Genomic DNA, 17,959 nt, shown 5'->3' with positions numbered 1-17,959 from the left:
ATTAGAAAGACAGGTTTCGGTTATTACACCATTGTCAATCTCTGATAAACTGCTTATTGTTTTTTGACAATATTTCAGTCTTTTTTATTCAATATGAATAATTACCACAATATCAACTTCTCAACTACATAGAAAGTCACCACATTATGGTGATGGAAACCATAACAAGGAGAAGGAAGAGAAGATCTTAGCCATATATCACCACATCATGGCTATTTCACTCAACATTTCACATGCTCACGGTCACGTACTTTATTATTTATATACATCATCCTCTCAATTATCCTATTCGCACTAAAATCATCAATCCAGAGTGACTGAGATATAACACATCCAAGTGACTCGACTTATTTTCATGAGCAACGTTGTCAAACTCTCCTCACCGAGCGCTGTTGCCAAGTTTTTGCGCTCACATTATAGACACACGTCTACCACTGCACCCATGATTTATTATTGATGTTGCACCAGTCATAATATCAGACAAGCATTAGCGGAGGCATTGTTGCCGAGGCACAACATTATAATGCCTTCAACGGCCACAATCTTCCATTAGGCACTCACGCACGCATCAACACACACACAAAATGGCTGCCAAAACACCAAAACAAACTTTAAACCACATGTATTATATGTATAGCCCATATGTGTGCAAGCTACATGAACCAGCCCTATATATTCACTCCATATTGTCAGGCAAGCTGTTGTTGTGGTTTGAAATATGATCTTTTCGAAAAAACCCGGGGTTCAAAAACCTTGTGTGGGGGGGGAAGGTTGAGTGGGGTGGTTTTGAAAACTGTCCAGTGAGGTTGGCATTGAAAAGTTAGCCCTGGCTCATGTTCGGAGACCAATCACTGTGTCGATGAATGTCATTTATCAACAAAATACCCAGTAAGGGTGGCTTTTATCGGTGATAAATTGAGCCACTGTATGTGGTTTTTGTGTTGTGATAACAAATTTTTTCGCGGAAAATTGTTTGAATGGGGTTTGGAAGTACCACCGTATTTTATGGTTTGTTGTGGAAACGTAGGGTTGTAATCATTGTGTATAGAATTTGCACCAAAAACATGGTAGTATTACAATGGCCAGGTTTCTGGTGACAAATTGTTGGACCGTTAGACTGTGGATGTAATTTGGACAAAGGACAGCATGAATCGGTTTCTAAAGACAAAAATGTATTGCTTTGATAGAAAATATGAACAGGATTGCTCTAGATAGGGAATTGAACTGGATTGCGGAACAATTTAAAACAGTAAATATTCGGAGTGAGGAAATAGAATTCATTTAAAGTTACGTTACAATTTATATTCTTGTTTTATTATTTCATTAATTTCAAAGGGTAGGTACTATAATTCTATTTTATAAATACAGAGGAGTAGCCCTGAATTCATACATTTTAAAAAATAAGGAGATAGAACCCTGGAAGTTCAGGCTGAAAATGTACATACCATGTTTTTTAGTGTTAGCGATCATATTTTTCATTTCAGCAATAAATATTGCTTGGAATAATTGTTCATTTCTCGTTTTTTCCAGGAACTGACGGAGCCTCATCAGAGAAGAAGCATCCAAAGGTAAGATTGACAATTTATCACATTTATCACATTAATATTTATGCTGTTGTATATCCATACTTTTTCACTGTTAAAATTCAAGTTTAATATTTATGATAATATTATAAATATAGAAACTGAACGATGGTCGTAAGACATGAGCGATATTCGTCTATAATATAATTTTGAGAATTCTTTTTTTTACTTGGTCGCGGTTGCACAAAAGATGGTTAAATTTTAATCGTAATTTATTTCATATATCGCAACATATTTCGTATGAGGCAATAATTTTGATTTTGAATTTTCAGCTGCTATGGGAGCTGTTCTATTGTATATTGGGGTGAGGTGAAATTATAGTTTTTGATAAAATCTATCTTCATTGTAATCAAGTACAAACTTATTTGAATGATAAAGATATACGACATAATCGTATATGATAATAAATTCAAGATGATCTCAAAATGAATATCGGTTCTTGAATAGATTATCACCAAGTTACCTCAATAAGGCTAGCTTCACACGCATTCGGTTTCATTCGGTTCGGTTCGTTTTCGGTTCGGTTTGGTTCGTTACCGAAAACGAATGAGGCTTTCATACTTCAATTCGTACGGTTCTAATTAGGTATTTTCTTTTCAAACACAGCTGTGTTTGGATTTTCAGAGTTCATGCTGGTATATTTAAATATAACAGCTGTTGTTAAATTGTAAGATGTTATTTCTTGAACAACCAAATTTTAAAGTTGATTAAAAACTGTGAATTATTTGAATGGATTATTTTTTATTATGTTAATTTTGGATGTTCAGAGAGATTAATTTTTTAAATTGAAAATTTGTTTCTTGTTTTGACACATGGTAGATGAACTTCATCTCTTCTCTCCATTGATGAAATCATGTTATCTCAAATTCTCCCTGAGTTTCAATTTATATTTTTCATATTTTTTTAAGCAAACTATTCATTGAGAAGAAAATGTTCCTGTGAACTAACAAAAATGAATTGACCGATATGATTTTGACTTGGGAAATTTTGAAACAGATAATCACGATATCAGGTTAAAATAAAAACAAAAAAGGCAAGCGTGAGTAAAAGACTTTGTTTTTCCCTGTTTCCCTAGCAACGAATTCGAATATTATGAAACCTATTCGTGTCGAGGGGGCGGCCGGTGCTATGTGGTTGCTATTCGGTACCGAATTCAAACCGAATCATCGTTTCACACTTATCGGAATTTGCCGAAAACGAACCGAAAACGAAACGATCCGAACCAAAAGTGTGTGAAAGTAGCATCTCGCTAGCAACGAATTGAAACCTGAAGGAATTTATTAGAGTCAAGTGGGCGTTCGGTTCTATGCGGTTTCTATTCGGTACCGAATTCATACCGTTTCACACTTATCGGAATCTGCCGAAAACGAACCAAAAACGAAACCAACCGAATAAGTGTGAAACTAGCCTAATCATCCTTTGAACAAAAACTCGTGATGTATAGAGAAAATACGAGAAGCTACAACAGTTCATAATTATTATTTCAAGCCTGAAGACATAATATCATGTTAGATAGGGTCAATATAGCCTAATCTTATGTCTTACCAACAGGAGAGGCCATATAAATTCATGTAATGCAGTAGCCTAAGTGAAACATGAACGTTACCAGTTGTAGATCAGAAGATTAGAACTGTAAAGTAACACCGGTCCAAATTAGAGTATCCTTATAAGTGCATGTAAACTGAATACTCCTTCAATAGGAGTGAATTCTTGGCACCGTACTATGTCACCTGTGTCATGGAATTTGACAGTAGTTATTCTATGTTCAATAATTTATTGTTAGTTATAGCTACTTCATATATTTTCAAGGCTCGTATTTTTCAAATAGAGAGTATACTGAAGAGGAGGCATAAGGCAGTTTTCCATGCAGAGAATATAGAATGTAAACTACAGATGGTTATCCACTTTGAAATGAAATTTATTGTGTATTTATCAAACAGATAGTGAACTGAAAAGGATGCATGAGACAGTGTTATCCATGCAGAGAGTATAGTATGTAAAATACAAATGGCTATCCACTTTTAAATGAAATTGAGTTTTATTAAACTGACACTGCGCAAACAGTACTCGAAGCTATAAGCGATTGAAGATGCTATAGATTACTACAATCGATTACTACAATATTTACTACAATAGATTTACTACTTTGATCATACTGCAATCGATTCAACAATCTATGAATCAAATATCCTCGATGATGATAATACCATAGAGAAACAATAACATAAGTAGATATCCCATGGTATAGGGCGTTTATGTCGCAACTTTTACTGTTATCCCAAGCCGATAGTTCATGTAATTCTTTTCCCGTGAAGCTGTGTGACACTAGTAGTCTCTCAGATTGTGCCGTTCATACACTCTCACTCCAACAAAACAGTAAAATTCAACAATAGTCAACAGTAATCGGCTTGAGATAACAGTAAAAGTTGCGACATAAACGTCATATACTATGTGATATCTACTTACGCTATTGTTTGTCTATGATAATACCATGAGCTATGGACTGAGCTGTACATATCACTACAATACTCTAAAATTACTTCACTTATATGGGCTACTTTATTCAGATTAATAGAAACAATATAAAAAACTTGTAGTACCCTTTATTAAAAACTTTGAAATATTCTGATGACTAGCTTCGACCTTTGTTCATTTTCAAGTTGAAATTAGAAAAAAATACACTATGATTGCACTACAATTATCTATAAACCTTCATTGAAGTATATTATATCATATTTATTTATTTGTGGACAGAATCACAAATCATATATATATGATTAGGAAGGAACAACAGGCTTGGCCCAAATCTATTCCATTCCTAAATTTTGATAAATTAATACTAATTAAGTACTACTTAATATGAAGATTAATATGATATGAAGATGGAAACTGCTCTTATATAATCTTCTATGAGCTACTATTAAAATGAGGAAATGATATTGAAAGCAATTGTGAAGAATTGCTAATGTGGCTGATATTAACCTTCTATGAACTTCGATGAAGTGCTTTCAACTTCCATGAGCTACCGCACTATTAACATGGGAGGATGGTATCTATGATAGCCATGAGGAGCAGTCAATAGAGCTACTATATAAAGGTGCGTACAGATATACGCGCCGCGAACATGAGCAATTCACTTTTAATCAGCTGACTATATCTGTATGTTTACAGAAACGGTATAAGATATAGCTATAAAAAGCTTGGCATCAGCTGATTAAAAGTGAATTGCTCATGTCCGCGGCGCGTAAATCTGTACGCACCTTAATATGAACTACACTGAACCACTTTAAACTTCGATGAGTTACCCTCAACATAGCCGAATAGCATCTAATATAAGCCATAAGAAACAGTCAATAGAGCTACTATATGATATGAACTACAATGAACCACTTCAAACTTCCATGAGTTACCCTCAACATGGCCCAATAGCATCTAAGATAAGCTATAAGAAACAGTCAGTAGAGCTACTATATGATATGAACTACAATGAACCACTTCAAACTTCGATGAGTTACCCTCAGCATGGCCGAATAGCATCTAAGATAAGACAGTCAATAGAGCTACTATATGATATGAACTACAATGGAGCACTTTAAACTTCCATGAGTTACCCTCAACATGGTCGAATAGCATTGATGACAGCCATAAGGAACAGTCAGACCCCATAAACGACCTCAGTCGACCATGAGAGAGCCCCACTTCCACAAATTTGTTTCCAAAAGCGGGAAGAAATAGTTGGGCGCACTTGTGAACGCCCCATCCATTTCAGAGTACAGACTGCTTGCTGTTCAAAATAGGCGAACCACTCTGAAAAATAGCCATCATTGTCCCTCTAATGGCTTCCAGAACTACTTGCCGAGAACTACTCTCAAATTCCTCAAGACTTCTTCCAACTGCAATTCAGTAAACACATTCAAAACGCTGCTCCGTCTAACCGAGTATCACTGTTTAATGATGCGAAATTTGGCCGACTTCTTCAAATGAGGATGCGAATTTAGAAAGTTGAAGGGAGAATGGTACAATATGAAGGAGGGGGGACTGGGGGACTTGGGAGGATAAAAAGGAAAGTAGAAGAGAATGTGGGAGGAGGAGAAGGAAGAAGATAACAGGACTTGTTTCGAGAAAGTGGTGAGAAGAGAATGAAAGGAAAGTGTAGAGAGAAGAAAGTGGGAGCCTGGAATAAAGAAGGAGTGAAAGAGAAGGTGAATTGAGGAGAAGAAAAAGTGTGAAAGAAGGTGAAGAAAGGAGATGATGGAAGTTGTTTTGAGAGAGTGTTAAAAAGAGAACTGAAGAAAATTGGTGAGAGAAGAAAATGGGAGCCTGAAATAAAGAAGGAGTATAAGAGGCTGTGAATTGAGGAAAGGAAGAAGACAAAGAGAGTGGTTTCAAGAGTGAACTGTTGAGAGGAGAATAGAATAATATGTTTAAAGAGAAGTTGAAGGTCTTGGAATAAGGAGGAAGTGAGAGAAAATGTGAAAAGTATGAAAGGGATAAGATTTAACGAGAATAGCTTGAAGAGAAGAATATAGTAATGGGTTTTGATGAGGGGTGAGGAGTGCGAACTGAGAGTAGGAGGAAAATGAAAGTGGAGAGGATAAAAAGTTTATAATGTTAACTCCGAATTTCTTTTATTGTAAAGTTATCAATTCAAGTGGAAATCATTGATTGATATTAACAAACAAACTAACTTGATGAGATAATTCAAATTCAAATTATTTTTATTGCATGAAAAATTACAAACAATGGTGTACACTTCACAAATTTGTAATGATTTTATTACTTAACTAATCTTAGACACTAACAACTAGAGTAGATATTAGACAATATTGAAAAAATTAAAATACAGTCATACACAAATTGTGAAGAAAAAAAGAAATATCATGCTTCTCCTCCACGAAGGCTGTAGCCTGTGTGTGGAAAGGAGTCTGGTTTTTATAAGAAAAGTATAATAATTTGTAGCATAAGGTAAGGATAGTTTTTATAGATGTATAAAATATTGTAATATCTGGTAAGTTACCTGCGGTATTGTACTAGAGTAGTTAAGCTACTCTATTTTTAGAGAAAAAATATATAAGTAGATGAATAATTGCTTTAAAAAAACAAATAATTCAATTGAATAACAAATTGGTACATACATGCAGTAAATAAACTAGAGTAGTATAAATTTAAGTTTAGATACATTTAAAAAATATTACCAAATGAAGAATAGCCTGAAAAAGTTGCCCCAATCATTCTAGATGAAATATGATATTCAAAGAGAATAATATGATAAATAGTTGAAGTAGAAATCAGTTCATATACATATTCAGTCAAAACATTGGAACAACACATTGATAATTATTGAAAAATGTTGATATATATAACTAGGAACATACAGCTGGATCACGAGTTTAATATAATTTGTATTGATAGCTGGAATGGATCATGAGCTCTATATTTTCCCTTCCTATCTCCCTCAACCATATTTTAATGTATTTTTTGTACATATAGGGTGTACAGTTATGAACATTACGGAGGATGGTTGGCATGTTTCTGTATAAAATATGTGCAATGTAATGGGTGTTTGTTGTTGAATGAGTTTTTATAAGTCTCGGAATTTCAATTCCTAATGAGTATGCTGAGCGTGTTGTGCGATTATGATTTATTTTTTTGAACATATTGTTACTGTTTAAGCGAATGTAAAGAAGTAAACACTTGACATACAATTGTCGAATATCTAGAACATTGAACTCATCATATATTTCATTTGATGGCGTTCGAATGGGTTTATTGAGAGCTGTTTTAATAATTCGTTTCTGTGTAATGAGTAGAGGATTGAGTATGGATTTGTACGCCCCTCCATAGGCTAAAATTCCGGCCGTTATCACAGATTGGACGTAAGCAAAATAAACTTTTCTCAAATCATCTATTGTTAAGAATTGGCGTAGGTTTAGGAATATTTAAATAGATCTCCGGATTTTGTTTTTCAAGTGGTTTATGTGGTTTGACCATTTTAATTTATCGTCAACTATAATGCCCAAATATTTATATGAACTGACTCGCTCAATGGACTCGCAGCGGCAATGAATATTGTTAGGGTTTAAACAAGAATGTAAAGTTATTGAGTCAATGGGAGGATCCTGACTTTTTCGCAGAGAAACTTCAATGAATTTGGACTTTCCTATATTGAGTGTTAATATATTTTGGTCAAACCACGCTTTCAACAGGTGTAGGTCAGTGGATGCCTTTTGATACATTTCGTCTCTATTTCTACCGGTAACATGTAGCGCTGTGTCATCAGCGAATAAGAAAAGGCTGCCAGTGAGAGGTAGTTTAGCCAGGTTATTGATATAGATTAGGAATAATAATGGTCCCAATGTGCTTCCTTGCACCACACCGTAATCAATAGAATTTAAGCTGCTCTCAACTCCCATTATTTGGACAGCCTGTTTCCTATCCGTTAGGTAGCTGTTGAACCAGCTGAATGACTCATTACGGACACCTATGACCTCAAGCTTTTTCATTAGTTTGGATCTATCTACTGTATCGAATGCTTTAGCTAAGTCAAGAAAGATTATACAGTTATTTAGGTTGTCATTAAGTGAGCTGTTAACTTCTTTGGTTAAATTATACAATGCATCCGATATGTTTCTGTTATTCCTGAACCCAAATTGTCTGTCCGTTAAAATGTCATTTGTTTCAATGTAATTAGCTAACTGGAATTTAATAATCTTTTCCAAAATTTTCGAGAAAATACTCAAGAGAGAGATAGGTCTATAGTTGTTTTTTATAGATTTGTCACCATTTTTGAAAAGAGGAAAAACTCTGGCTATTTTAAAACTGTCTGGAAGATACCTTGTTTAATACTCAAGTTATAAATATGTTTAAGAGGAGTTAGAAAAATATTTATATTTCTTTGTACAAATCTGGTTGGAATGTTATCATATCCGGGAGCAGACATACCTCTAAGTTTTGAAGTGAATATGATGATATCATCTTCACTTATCGGTGACATACAGAAATTAGTTTCAAGGCGATAGTTCTCATCATCCAAAACTGGTGGATTATTTGAGTTCACCGCCCTTGCCAAATTCTCTCCCACATGTGAAAAGAAACAATTGAATTCATTAGCTACTAACTTGGTCTTTTCCAGTGTTGAAACGGATCCATTATCTACTGTCTCAAAGTGCTCCAATGGAAATCCTTCTTTATTATTGTTACCTCTACCAGATATCTCATTTATAATGCTCCAAAACTTTTTTGGATCATTCCCACTTTCATTTATTTTATTTCTGTAGTATTGATTTTTAGTGGTTTTTAGTAAGTGATTCAGTCTATTTCTGTAGTTTTTAAAGTTATTGATTAAATCTCTATTAAAAGGTTGTTTTTTTGTTAATTTGAATAATCTGTCTCTTTCCCTAATCGATCTTACTAGTCCTTTCGTTATCCAAGGTTTTATTGTTTTAAGACGAGAATTATCTTGAGTAACCTGTCTTTTAGATTTGTCTATGTTACATTTTATAATGGAATAAAAATTATTTGTCGCAATATTGACGTCTTCCTCCATTGTAACAGAGCTCCATGTTTCCTCATTGAAAGTGGATAATAAGGTTTCATTGTGAATATAAAACTTGGGAAGATCAAATTTCCTATTGTCTTTGGATTTGGCAGTAATTTGAATGGATACAATGTAATGATCTGTAATTGCCACTTTGACGATAGCTGATTTAATTGCATTACAGTTAACATTGTTTAGAAAAATATGGTCAATCAGGGTGCTGCTATTTCTAATTTGTCTAGTCGGTTTATCGATACAGTTGATAAAGCCACTTTCATAGAGCATATTCAGATATGAATCAGTTTGTAAGTCATTGTTCAGTATGTTTATGTTCATATCTCCTACCAATATATTTGCTTTACCTTTCCTCTCAATGCTATTGTAGTGAGTGTTAAGATGATCAATGAAATCGGCAATATGTGTATCGTGATTCCGATAAACGGCAAGGATCGAGTAATCTGTTTTGTCATAACAAAAATTAATTTCTAAAGTATTGACTCCACCGATATTCATGCAACGTCCTACTGATGATAAAGAATTCTTGACAAAAACAATAACTCCATCGTTCCTATTTCGTTTATCTATCGTTTGATAAGTTGTATAGCCTTCTAACTGTTTGTTATCATCTGCATTGAGCCAAGTTTCGGTAAGGACGATGATATCTATTTCACAATTTAATGATCCAAGTCCTACCAGTAGATTATCAATGTTCTCATTGTAGCTTCTAATATTCAGATGTATTAATTTCAAGCTTTCTTCATTTGGATTAAAAAAGAGATTAAAAGAATGAAATGTATCGAACTCTTTACAAGAGATTAGATTATAGTTTTCCAATTCTGATTCATTTCTATCCATATATCGCTATTCAGCGAATGCTCCGCCCGCTCAACCGCCTTTCATATCAATAATAAGGCATACCAAAAGAGAGAGAAAAAGAGCAAGATCTAGATAGTATCTAAGCATCTAAGCATAGGAAAAAACTACTATTTGAGTCTATCAGTATATATGATTGAGCAATAAAGTTCAGAGTGAAGAGAAAAATCATAGCAAAGAATAAATATGTAATAATATTAAACAATTGAACTTCCATTTTCGAAAAATAAGAAGTATAAGACCTAGACTCATATAAGACCTATTTCGTATGTTATATTTAATTGAAATGAAATTTGATTGGATGATTGTATTAATATTTTGTTATGTTATATAAATAATAAGTGTACCTCATATTATTTTAAAAATTAAAACTTTAATTGTACTTGGGTTTTTATTTAGGTACTCATTTTTCATATAATTTTAATCACTACAGGATAAATCATACAAGAGCATTTTATTTATTGAGTTATAGATCACATTATTTGGCTTTTGTCTGCACCAATATAAGTACGTTTCTATGAGTGGTTCACCTCTGAATTATTATCACTCCATGCTCAAATTCTCTCCAGTATGAAATTTAATTATTAATATGAAATATTGGGAAAAAAATTTAAAATTATAAGAACGAAAAAAGAAAAATAACAATCTTATTGGTTCCTGACCATGTTAATGTACTAACTAAAATTATGTATATAGAGTTCATAAATCATTTGGACATTAATATCATTTAGCATATTAATAGTCAGAGTTTATACAGTAGGAAAAAAACAAAATGAAACATACGGGTCCTTGGATTGTCCATTCCTGTATTTCTGGTCACCTGCTTTTATGTGTTAGTCTGGTTGTTATCACAGGCAGCGTCGATATCTTGTGGAGTGAACACTCGGATTGGCGGGTCGTCAGCTCGCACCTTCACCCACATCTTCGCGTTCTTGAACCAGGCCCCGTTGATCTTCTTCTCCCTCACAAGATTCTTTCCATAAGAGAGTAGGAATTTGTTTTTCGGAGTGAGATGATCATTTATGTACACGTCTCCAGCTGGTAATGAGTCGCTTACGTCCTTTGTGGTTAGACGCTGATCTCTTTTTTTCCCGGCCGACATCCATGAATTTTGGGTACCTCTTGAAATGAATGACACTATTATAGAAGGAATTTTCCCTTTTTTTGTTGAAGGTATGCGATGAGCTATAGAAATATCTGACCGAGAAAATGATAATTTCAAAGCTTTAGCAATGTTCTCGATAATTAGATAGATATCTTCATTCTGAGTAAACGGAATACCCACTATTTCTATATTGTTTTTACGCGTGTATTGCTGCACATCACTGATCTCCTGTCTAGCTAGCCACAAATCCTCGTTAAGTTTTTTGTTTTTCACTTTCAGACCCTCACATTCCGCTTTTAGGTTTCCTATATCCAATTGCACTTTGCTCAGATCACTTCGAAGTCCATTTAAAGCTGTTGTGTTTGAGTTTACCGCACTTTCTAACGATAAAATAGTCTTAGTGTTAGCGTCTAGTTTCGAGTCCACTTTGATTTCGAGGTTCTTAATCGCTTGTAGGATGGAATTCGTATCAGAAGACGGCACAGTCCCAGGCTTGAAGCAATCGTCACACTGCCATGTGTCTTTTTTTACACCGAGAGCAGCTAGTTTTGCTGCCGTGCGTACACGCGTGCACGCTACGTGATAAGTTTTTTTACAACTTGTGCACTTTATTAAATCGGCATTGTCTTGGAAATCCGAATTGCACTTTGAGCACGACATGACCGAGAATAGAACACGACTGTTGACTGAGAATATAAATTTAATACAATAAAGTACGTCCGAAAATTAAATAAAAACACGGATGGGTTAACCGCCTTTAACACGCTTGGACAGATGGAAGGCAAGCTGAGCGGGCACGATGTTCACTATCAGAGCAAACCGATAACGACAACCTTTCTCATCGGCATCTAGAGCCAGATAATTCATAGTATTATGAACAAGGGTTGATAATAATTATTAAGAGAGAGAGAGACATTAAAATAATTGATCAATTCATTTACAAAGGAAGACTATCCTTTCAAATATGTAAAATATCAAATGTATGGATCATAAAATCAACAGAGTATGATATCAATATTCATTTATCCATTTATACAATAAGTACATTATAAAAATTATAGGGAGAGGTATTTTTCCTCTTAAAGGAAGACTATCCTTTTAAAGATGTGAAATATCAGAATTATAGGGAGAGGAAAAATAAGGTAACCTTGTGCTCTTCCTCTCCCAAATTTAGATAACACAGGTCAAGTATTGTAGTTCTTCAATTCACAAAATTTTCAGTCCTGAAGTATTTTCACAAAGTAGATTTTCAAATTTAGATGCTTCAAATCTGAACATAGAATAGATATTTCACATTAGGAAATGAAATAAAATAAAAAAATGGAATGATTCTTTATTATGCGGAGTTAGGACTTTTAAGTCCTCTCTACCACTCAACCTCAGCATAACAAATGCAATTGGATAAATAATACAGTGTAACTTAATATATAAATAGAAATAAATTGAATAATATCGATACAAAATAGAAACATAGTTGGAACAAAGAAGTCAATCTGCATTGAGACTAAAAAATAGATTATATAATTCAAGAATCAATAGTTAAAAAAAGTATTATTAATATAATCATTCACACAACATTCACACAGCCCACCAGACCAGTTCCAAGCGCCAACCACACGCTACACCCGCAGACCCGCCAACAAAATCCGCTTGACCTCCACCCCAAAGCGAGCACGCCCATCAATGGCCCGGACAGAAGCAGGAAGATTATTCCACAGCCTACAACCCGTGACAGTGAATGATCTCTTAAAAGTCTTCGTTCTATGAATGGGAAAAGCTAGCAGCAAGTATTAAAATAGCAGGGAATATTCACATATTAAAAAAATAATTTTGAAGAAATACCGGAAAACGAACTAGTTTTTTTTTTTTGTTTATTAGCGGAGAGGAAGGAAAACGAAGGTGAGGAGAAAAAAGAAGAAGAAGTGGGATGAGAAGAAAAGCAAGAGGGAAAGATGATTGAATAATAGGATACTGAAATGAAAATACCAATGAGCCTCACTCTAGGTTCAGCCAACCTCACCACTCCTGATCCACCTGTGAAAGAGATAGAGAATGATAGATTGATACAATATTTCTGAAGAGTAGAGAAAATTAGGCTAGAAGAGAGGAGAATGGAGGGTGAATGGAGGAGCTGGTGACGAGATGAATGAATGGTGAGAATGATTACTAGTGAAAATACATAAGCAATATAGATGAGAAGAACAATAATAGATGAAAAGAACACAATGAGAAGAACATGTGGAGAGTGCTTTGAATCAATTGGATTCGTATTCATTGATGCGAGATAGGAGAAAAATTGCAAAATAGACAAAGGCAAATAGACAAAGAGATTTAAGTTGTAGGACGAATGAACTGTAGTAGAAGTAATAGATAGGTAGTTGAAAGAACAGAGAACATATATAAAGAAGCTTCTCTGCAATAATTTTATTGTTGTACTCTACTAATAGCTTGAATCTTTCGATGCGGAATTCCTGAATACGGTTCCTAGGAGATCAGGAATTCAGCTGCTTTGAGCCGATTGTTGAGGCATGTTGGAATTCAGAATGAAACAAGAGTCTTGTCGAGCACTGAATTCTGTTCAATTTCATATTCATGGTATGCTATTCCGTAGTTGGTATCTGATAAGCTATGTAGAATAATTACCATTGGATTTCAAAAAAATAGGATTTCGTTTAGATGCGATTTTGATAAGAATTGTGGATTTTTTATCTGGATCTTTGACTGATAAACAATAGCAGTTATTTCATTGAAAGTGAGTATCGAATCTGTGAATTCAAAAATGCCAAGAGAGAAACTGCAAAGTATTTTATTATATTGTTCAATTGAAAAATGGAATGGAACTTTAAAACACAGTTGGAAATATCGAAATCAGTCGGATGAAGAAGGAGAGGCAACATTTAGTCATTCCTAACTATATTATAGAAGAAAGAATTCATAATTTTTTCCTCTGATTATAATGAGAAAACCTTTTTCTACGACTTTATTTTTTATTTTTATAATTTTTCTTCTATTTAAAACCAAGTTTTTTTTGCCGAAGCCGTGAGCAGGGTAGGCCTATATAGATCTAACAATGTATTTCAGTCCTGGAAAATACAACACCATCTTCTACACTTAATGTGCGATAATAACTTGATGAGTAAATTATACTCATGGAAAAATAGAGAAATAATTACTTGATTGAAGAGATTTACAATATTCTGAACTGAAGTTGAATATCAAGATGAGTATATTCATTGTATAAATAATTATAATCATAATATATTATAGTATGATCTATGACATAGGAGTAAAAACTAGGTGAGCCTGTACTATTTTCTCTCCAGAAATTTTGATAGAATGTTAATGTTGTCCAAAAGTAAAGGTTATGTAATCACACACTGCTTCGTCACTTGGTTTTTGGTACAGGAATAACTATTTGAAAATTGAGAATTTTGATGGTTGACGTAATAGTCTAAATATTGAAATTCGATATCATCTTGCAATTTGAAATATGTATTAATAACTGGAATCTATATGGAATCTAGATAGGAGGTTATTTTATCTCACCATTGAGAGAAAATAATAGTGTATCAAGTTATAAATTAGATCAATATTATTCGTCGATTCTGCTAGATGATGGATACTTTCTTGATCTACTAGTATGAGCATTTGATTATTCGAGCATAATTGAGCATTCGATCACGTCAATTAGTTATATTATTATAATACATTCAAATTGAAAAAAAAAACATATAAAAACTTGTAGTACCCTTTATTAAATTTTCAAATAAAGGGTACTACCAGTTTATTACAAGTTATAATATTGTTTTTATTAATTTGAATAAAGTAGCCCATATAAGTGAAGTGATTTTACATTATGTAATTATTGCTATTGTACTTCAATATTTTAAATTTTGTGGAAAATATATTTTAACTTTTTTACAGATGGTTCTTCGTTCTCCTCCTGACGAAGACCTTTTGGAGTTAATGGTGAGGATAGCTGAAACACCGGAGGAATGGGAGCGAATACACACAGTACTAAGTGAGTAATTCTTTCAAAAACCAAATTATTTTTTCATACACTGGATAAAACTACTCACTGCGGTAACTCCTTCGGTAATGTCGTTCAACCTAGACTATATTATTCCAACTTGAGCTCAAACGAACCCTGACCTATCCAGAGCTCAACTCAAAATCTATATTATTACACTGTCATTACAACCTCTGTAGGTTCATGACCTTCCACGGTCATGCATGAATTTGAGTGTTGTGAGCAGTTCATAAAAAAAATCTGGTGTGGCGCACTCACACAACTTTCCTTGCCGTTATGAAAATTTATCACCTGACGCTAGTGTACCCACGCATCTCAAGTCTACTATTCAAAGATCTAAGCCAGGTGGTGACAGGACAATAGCGCTGGCTTACATTGAGCATACATGAGAGAGGCAGAGAATTTGACTTCGGATTATTGTTAGGGGGTCTTTAGTGTATATGAAATCCGATGTCGTCACGTCCCAGGGAGGTCGACAGCTTGGGGGGGAGGGGGGTAAGTTGTAAAAAACGCGCGCTTATAAAATCGCCTGTCCTGCAGTTACTATTCATGATACAGCTTTTAATTTTTTCTCAAAATTATGTACACATAACTGACTTTCAATGTGGTCCTGTACATTTTTGCGATAAACCGCATAGTTTTTCCGTAAAAAAATAAAATATCTCGAAAAATGTATTTTTTTATTATGGACTTTTTGTTATTTCTCGAATATTCAAGTCATCAGCCGACTTAGAGAAAAAGGCTCCCAATAAACGTTGTAGGCCGTTTCTTCCTGAATCCAATGATATATATAGTTTGGGGGTTACGATCATAGATGCGGCGGTGGGAGGGGGATAAGTAGCACTGTTATGCTGCGGCGCGGTCCTCCCTCATGATTAATGCGTGTAATGGCCAGTCTATCGCATCGCTCCTACTAGGCTATGCATTCAAATAATGTATTTCAGGAACGCTATCTTATGTATTTTCGGTCGCTGAACACGATTTTTCAACTCTCAAGCCTCAATAATTGACAATTCTCATCATAATATACAGATTATGGTCAAAATTACAAACTTCATCTCATTATCATTATTTATGACTACATTGTAATGATAAACCATCTTGTTAGGAATCCTATTGTGTTTCTCAGTCGATAAAAAACTGACATCTCATTAAGAGAGAATATTTATTCGATTTAGTTCAATGATCACTTTGGAATTGCAAAAGTCAAGTAATGGAGTAAGTTAAACAAATAATATAGGCTACCCCATATAGAGCACCGTATAACAGGAGTAAAATATTTTCTTAATATAAATTTACAGTTGAAGCACAAATAATGCGAATTACTCCCATGTGATATGACTAAATATTTGATTACAAAGGAAATACAACTCTAAAGCTGAGTTTACACCAAAGTTATTAACGAGATGTTAATATAACTTAATTTTTATAGATTCTATTAGATTGAACATAACTTATCATACACATGATGGACATATGTGTTTGCCAAGTTCCGTTTAATCTGATAGAATCTATAAAGATTGAGTTATTAACATTTTGTTAATAACTTTGGTGTAAACGCAGCTTTATTATCTGATTTCTGTTACTTATATCTATGAATAGATACTTTTCATCTGGCTGAGTTTGACTGATTGTCTCATGGTGCTACTTGAATGGAAGTGGAATGGGAGATATCTTTGATGAATTTGAAATATTTGGAGAGAATACTGTTGGAAATCTATTGAGGGGAGATCAGTATTATTAAGGTGTGAGAGCAAGCCATCAATTCAATGAAACAACTACAAGGACTCATGAACGGTTCAAATATGAGAGATTGTCAAAGTATAGCCTATTTGAAAGAAGTCAGGAGCTATTTGTGGACTTTTTTTAGAATCACAATGCAAAATCAATGACTACTTGAAATTTATGACTGATTATTGTAACATAGTTTAAATTATCTTAAATTGCATTCATGCTCATAAGGAAGGACTCTGGTATTGCACATAGAAACTGTACGAGAAAAGATCCCATACTTTTTTCATTCAATCACACAAACCATGTTATGGAGTCTGTGTTATATCTAAAAAATATAAAAAAATACCCATAGAAGTAGAAGATAATTTCCAATAAGGAAACATTAACTCTATACAGTCAATACTTGACTCTCTGTCAAATGAACCTTGAAAATTTAATAAATGTGACAACCGATCATGCTTTGGAGCAAACCTCATTCGATCATCCAAAACTGAGTGATTGGAATAGCTAGTTCTTCAAAGGCTTTCCTCAAATGGCTGCTACTATATAAATCTTCCATCAAAGATATTCTTTTCAAGTATGTTGACATCATTATGGATATCACTGGAGATTGTGAAGAAAGTCATCGAATGAAGTAAAACAAGAATAATGAGAGATGAGAATGATTTCCAGAAGCATAACCTTCTCAAGAGAACATAACATTTTTCTTCAAGACTCTGATGGACAACAGAATCTGCATAATGTTATCAATGGTCTAGAAGCAAGTGAAGAAGTGTGTGATTCTCTTTTGAACGTATAGAAAGAATTAGTTATTCGGTCTTCAATGAATTTTATCTGAACACAGTTGTGGCAAATTGTAAAAGTGTATTCTCACCTATAAAAAGAAACAGAGCTCTTTCATTCTCTACGATGCAATCAAACAAAAATCCTAGTCTTAGTTAATTCTAGAACAAAAAGATCTGATCTCTGTATTTTTACTAGATAGCTGTTTAAAGATAATTCAGCATTGAAGTTTTAGTGCAGCATGCATTTCTACAATAACCGCAATCTCTGTCAACATCTGATGGATATTTGAAAAAAAACTCTTAATCTCACTT

General features: G+C 33.9%; 1 protein-coding gene across 1 annotated transcript in view; it reads left to right on the top strand.

Moving 5' to 3' along the window:
- Positions 1 to 17,959, top strand: part of LOC111060195 (trichohyalin) — a 229,147-nt gene that overhangs the window by 47,364 nt on the left and 163,824 nt on the right. Inside the window, exons 2-3 of the mRNA XM_039426674.1 lie at positions 1,531 to 1,568; positions 15,023 to 15,119. Coding sequence (XP_039282608.1) covers positions 15,023 to 15,119 — 97 coding nt within the window. The 5' untranslated portion in view covers positions 1,531 to 1,568. The remainder of the gene's footprint in view (positions 1 to 1,530; positions 1,569 to 15,022; positions 15,120 to 17,959) is intronic.

Source organism: Nilaparvata lugens, chromosome 4, assembly GCF_014356525.2.
Source record: "Nilaparvata lugens isolate BPH chromosome 4, ASM1435652v1, whole genome shotgun sequence".
Taxonomy (NCBI): Eukaryota; Metazoa; Arthropoda; class Insecta; order Hemiptera; family Delphacidae; genus Nilaparvata; species Nilaparvata lugens.
The sequence above is the reverse complement of the archived record's forward strand: the minus strand, read 5'-3'. Positions and strand labels throughout refer to the sequence as shown.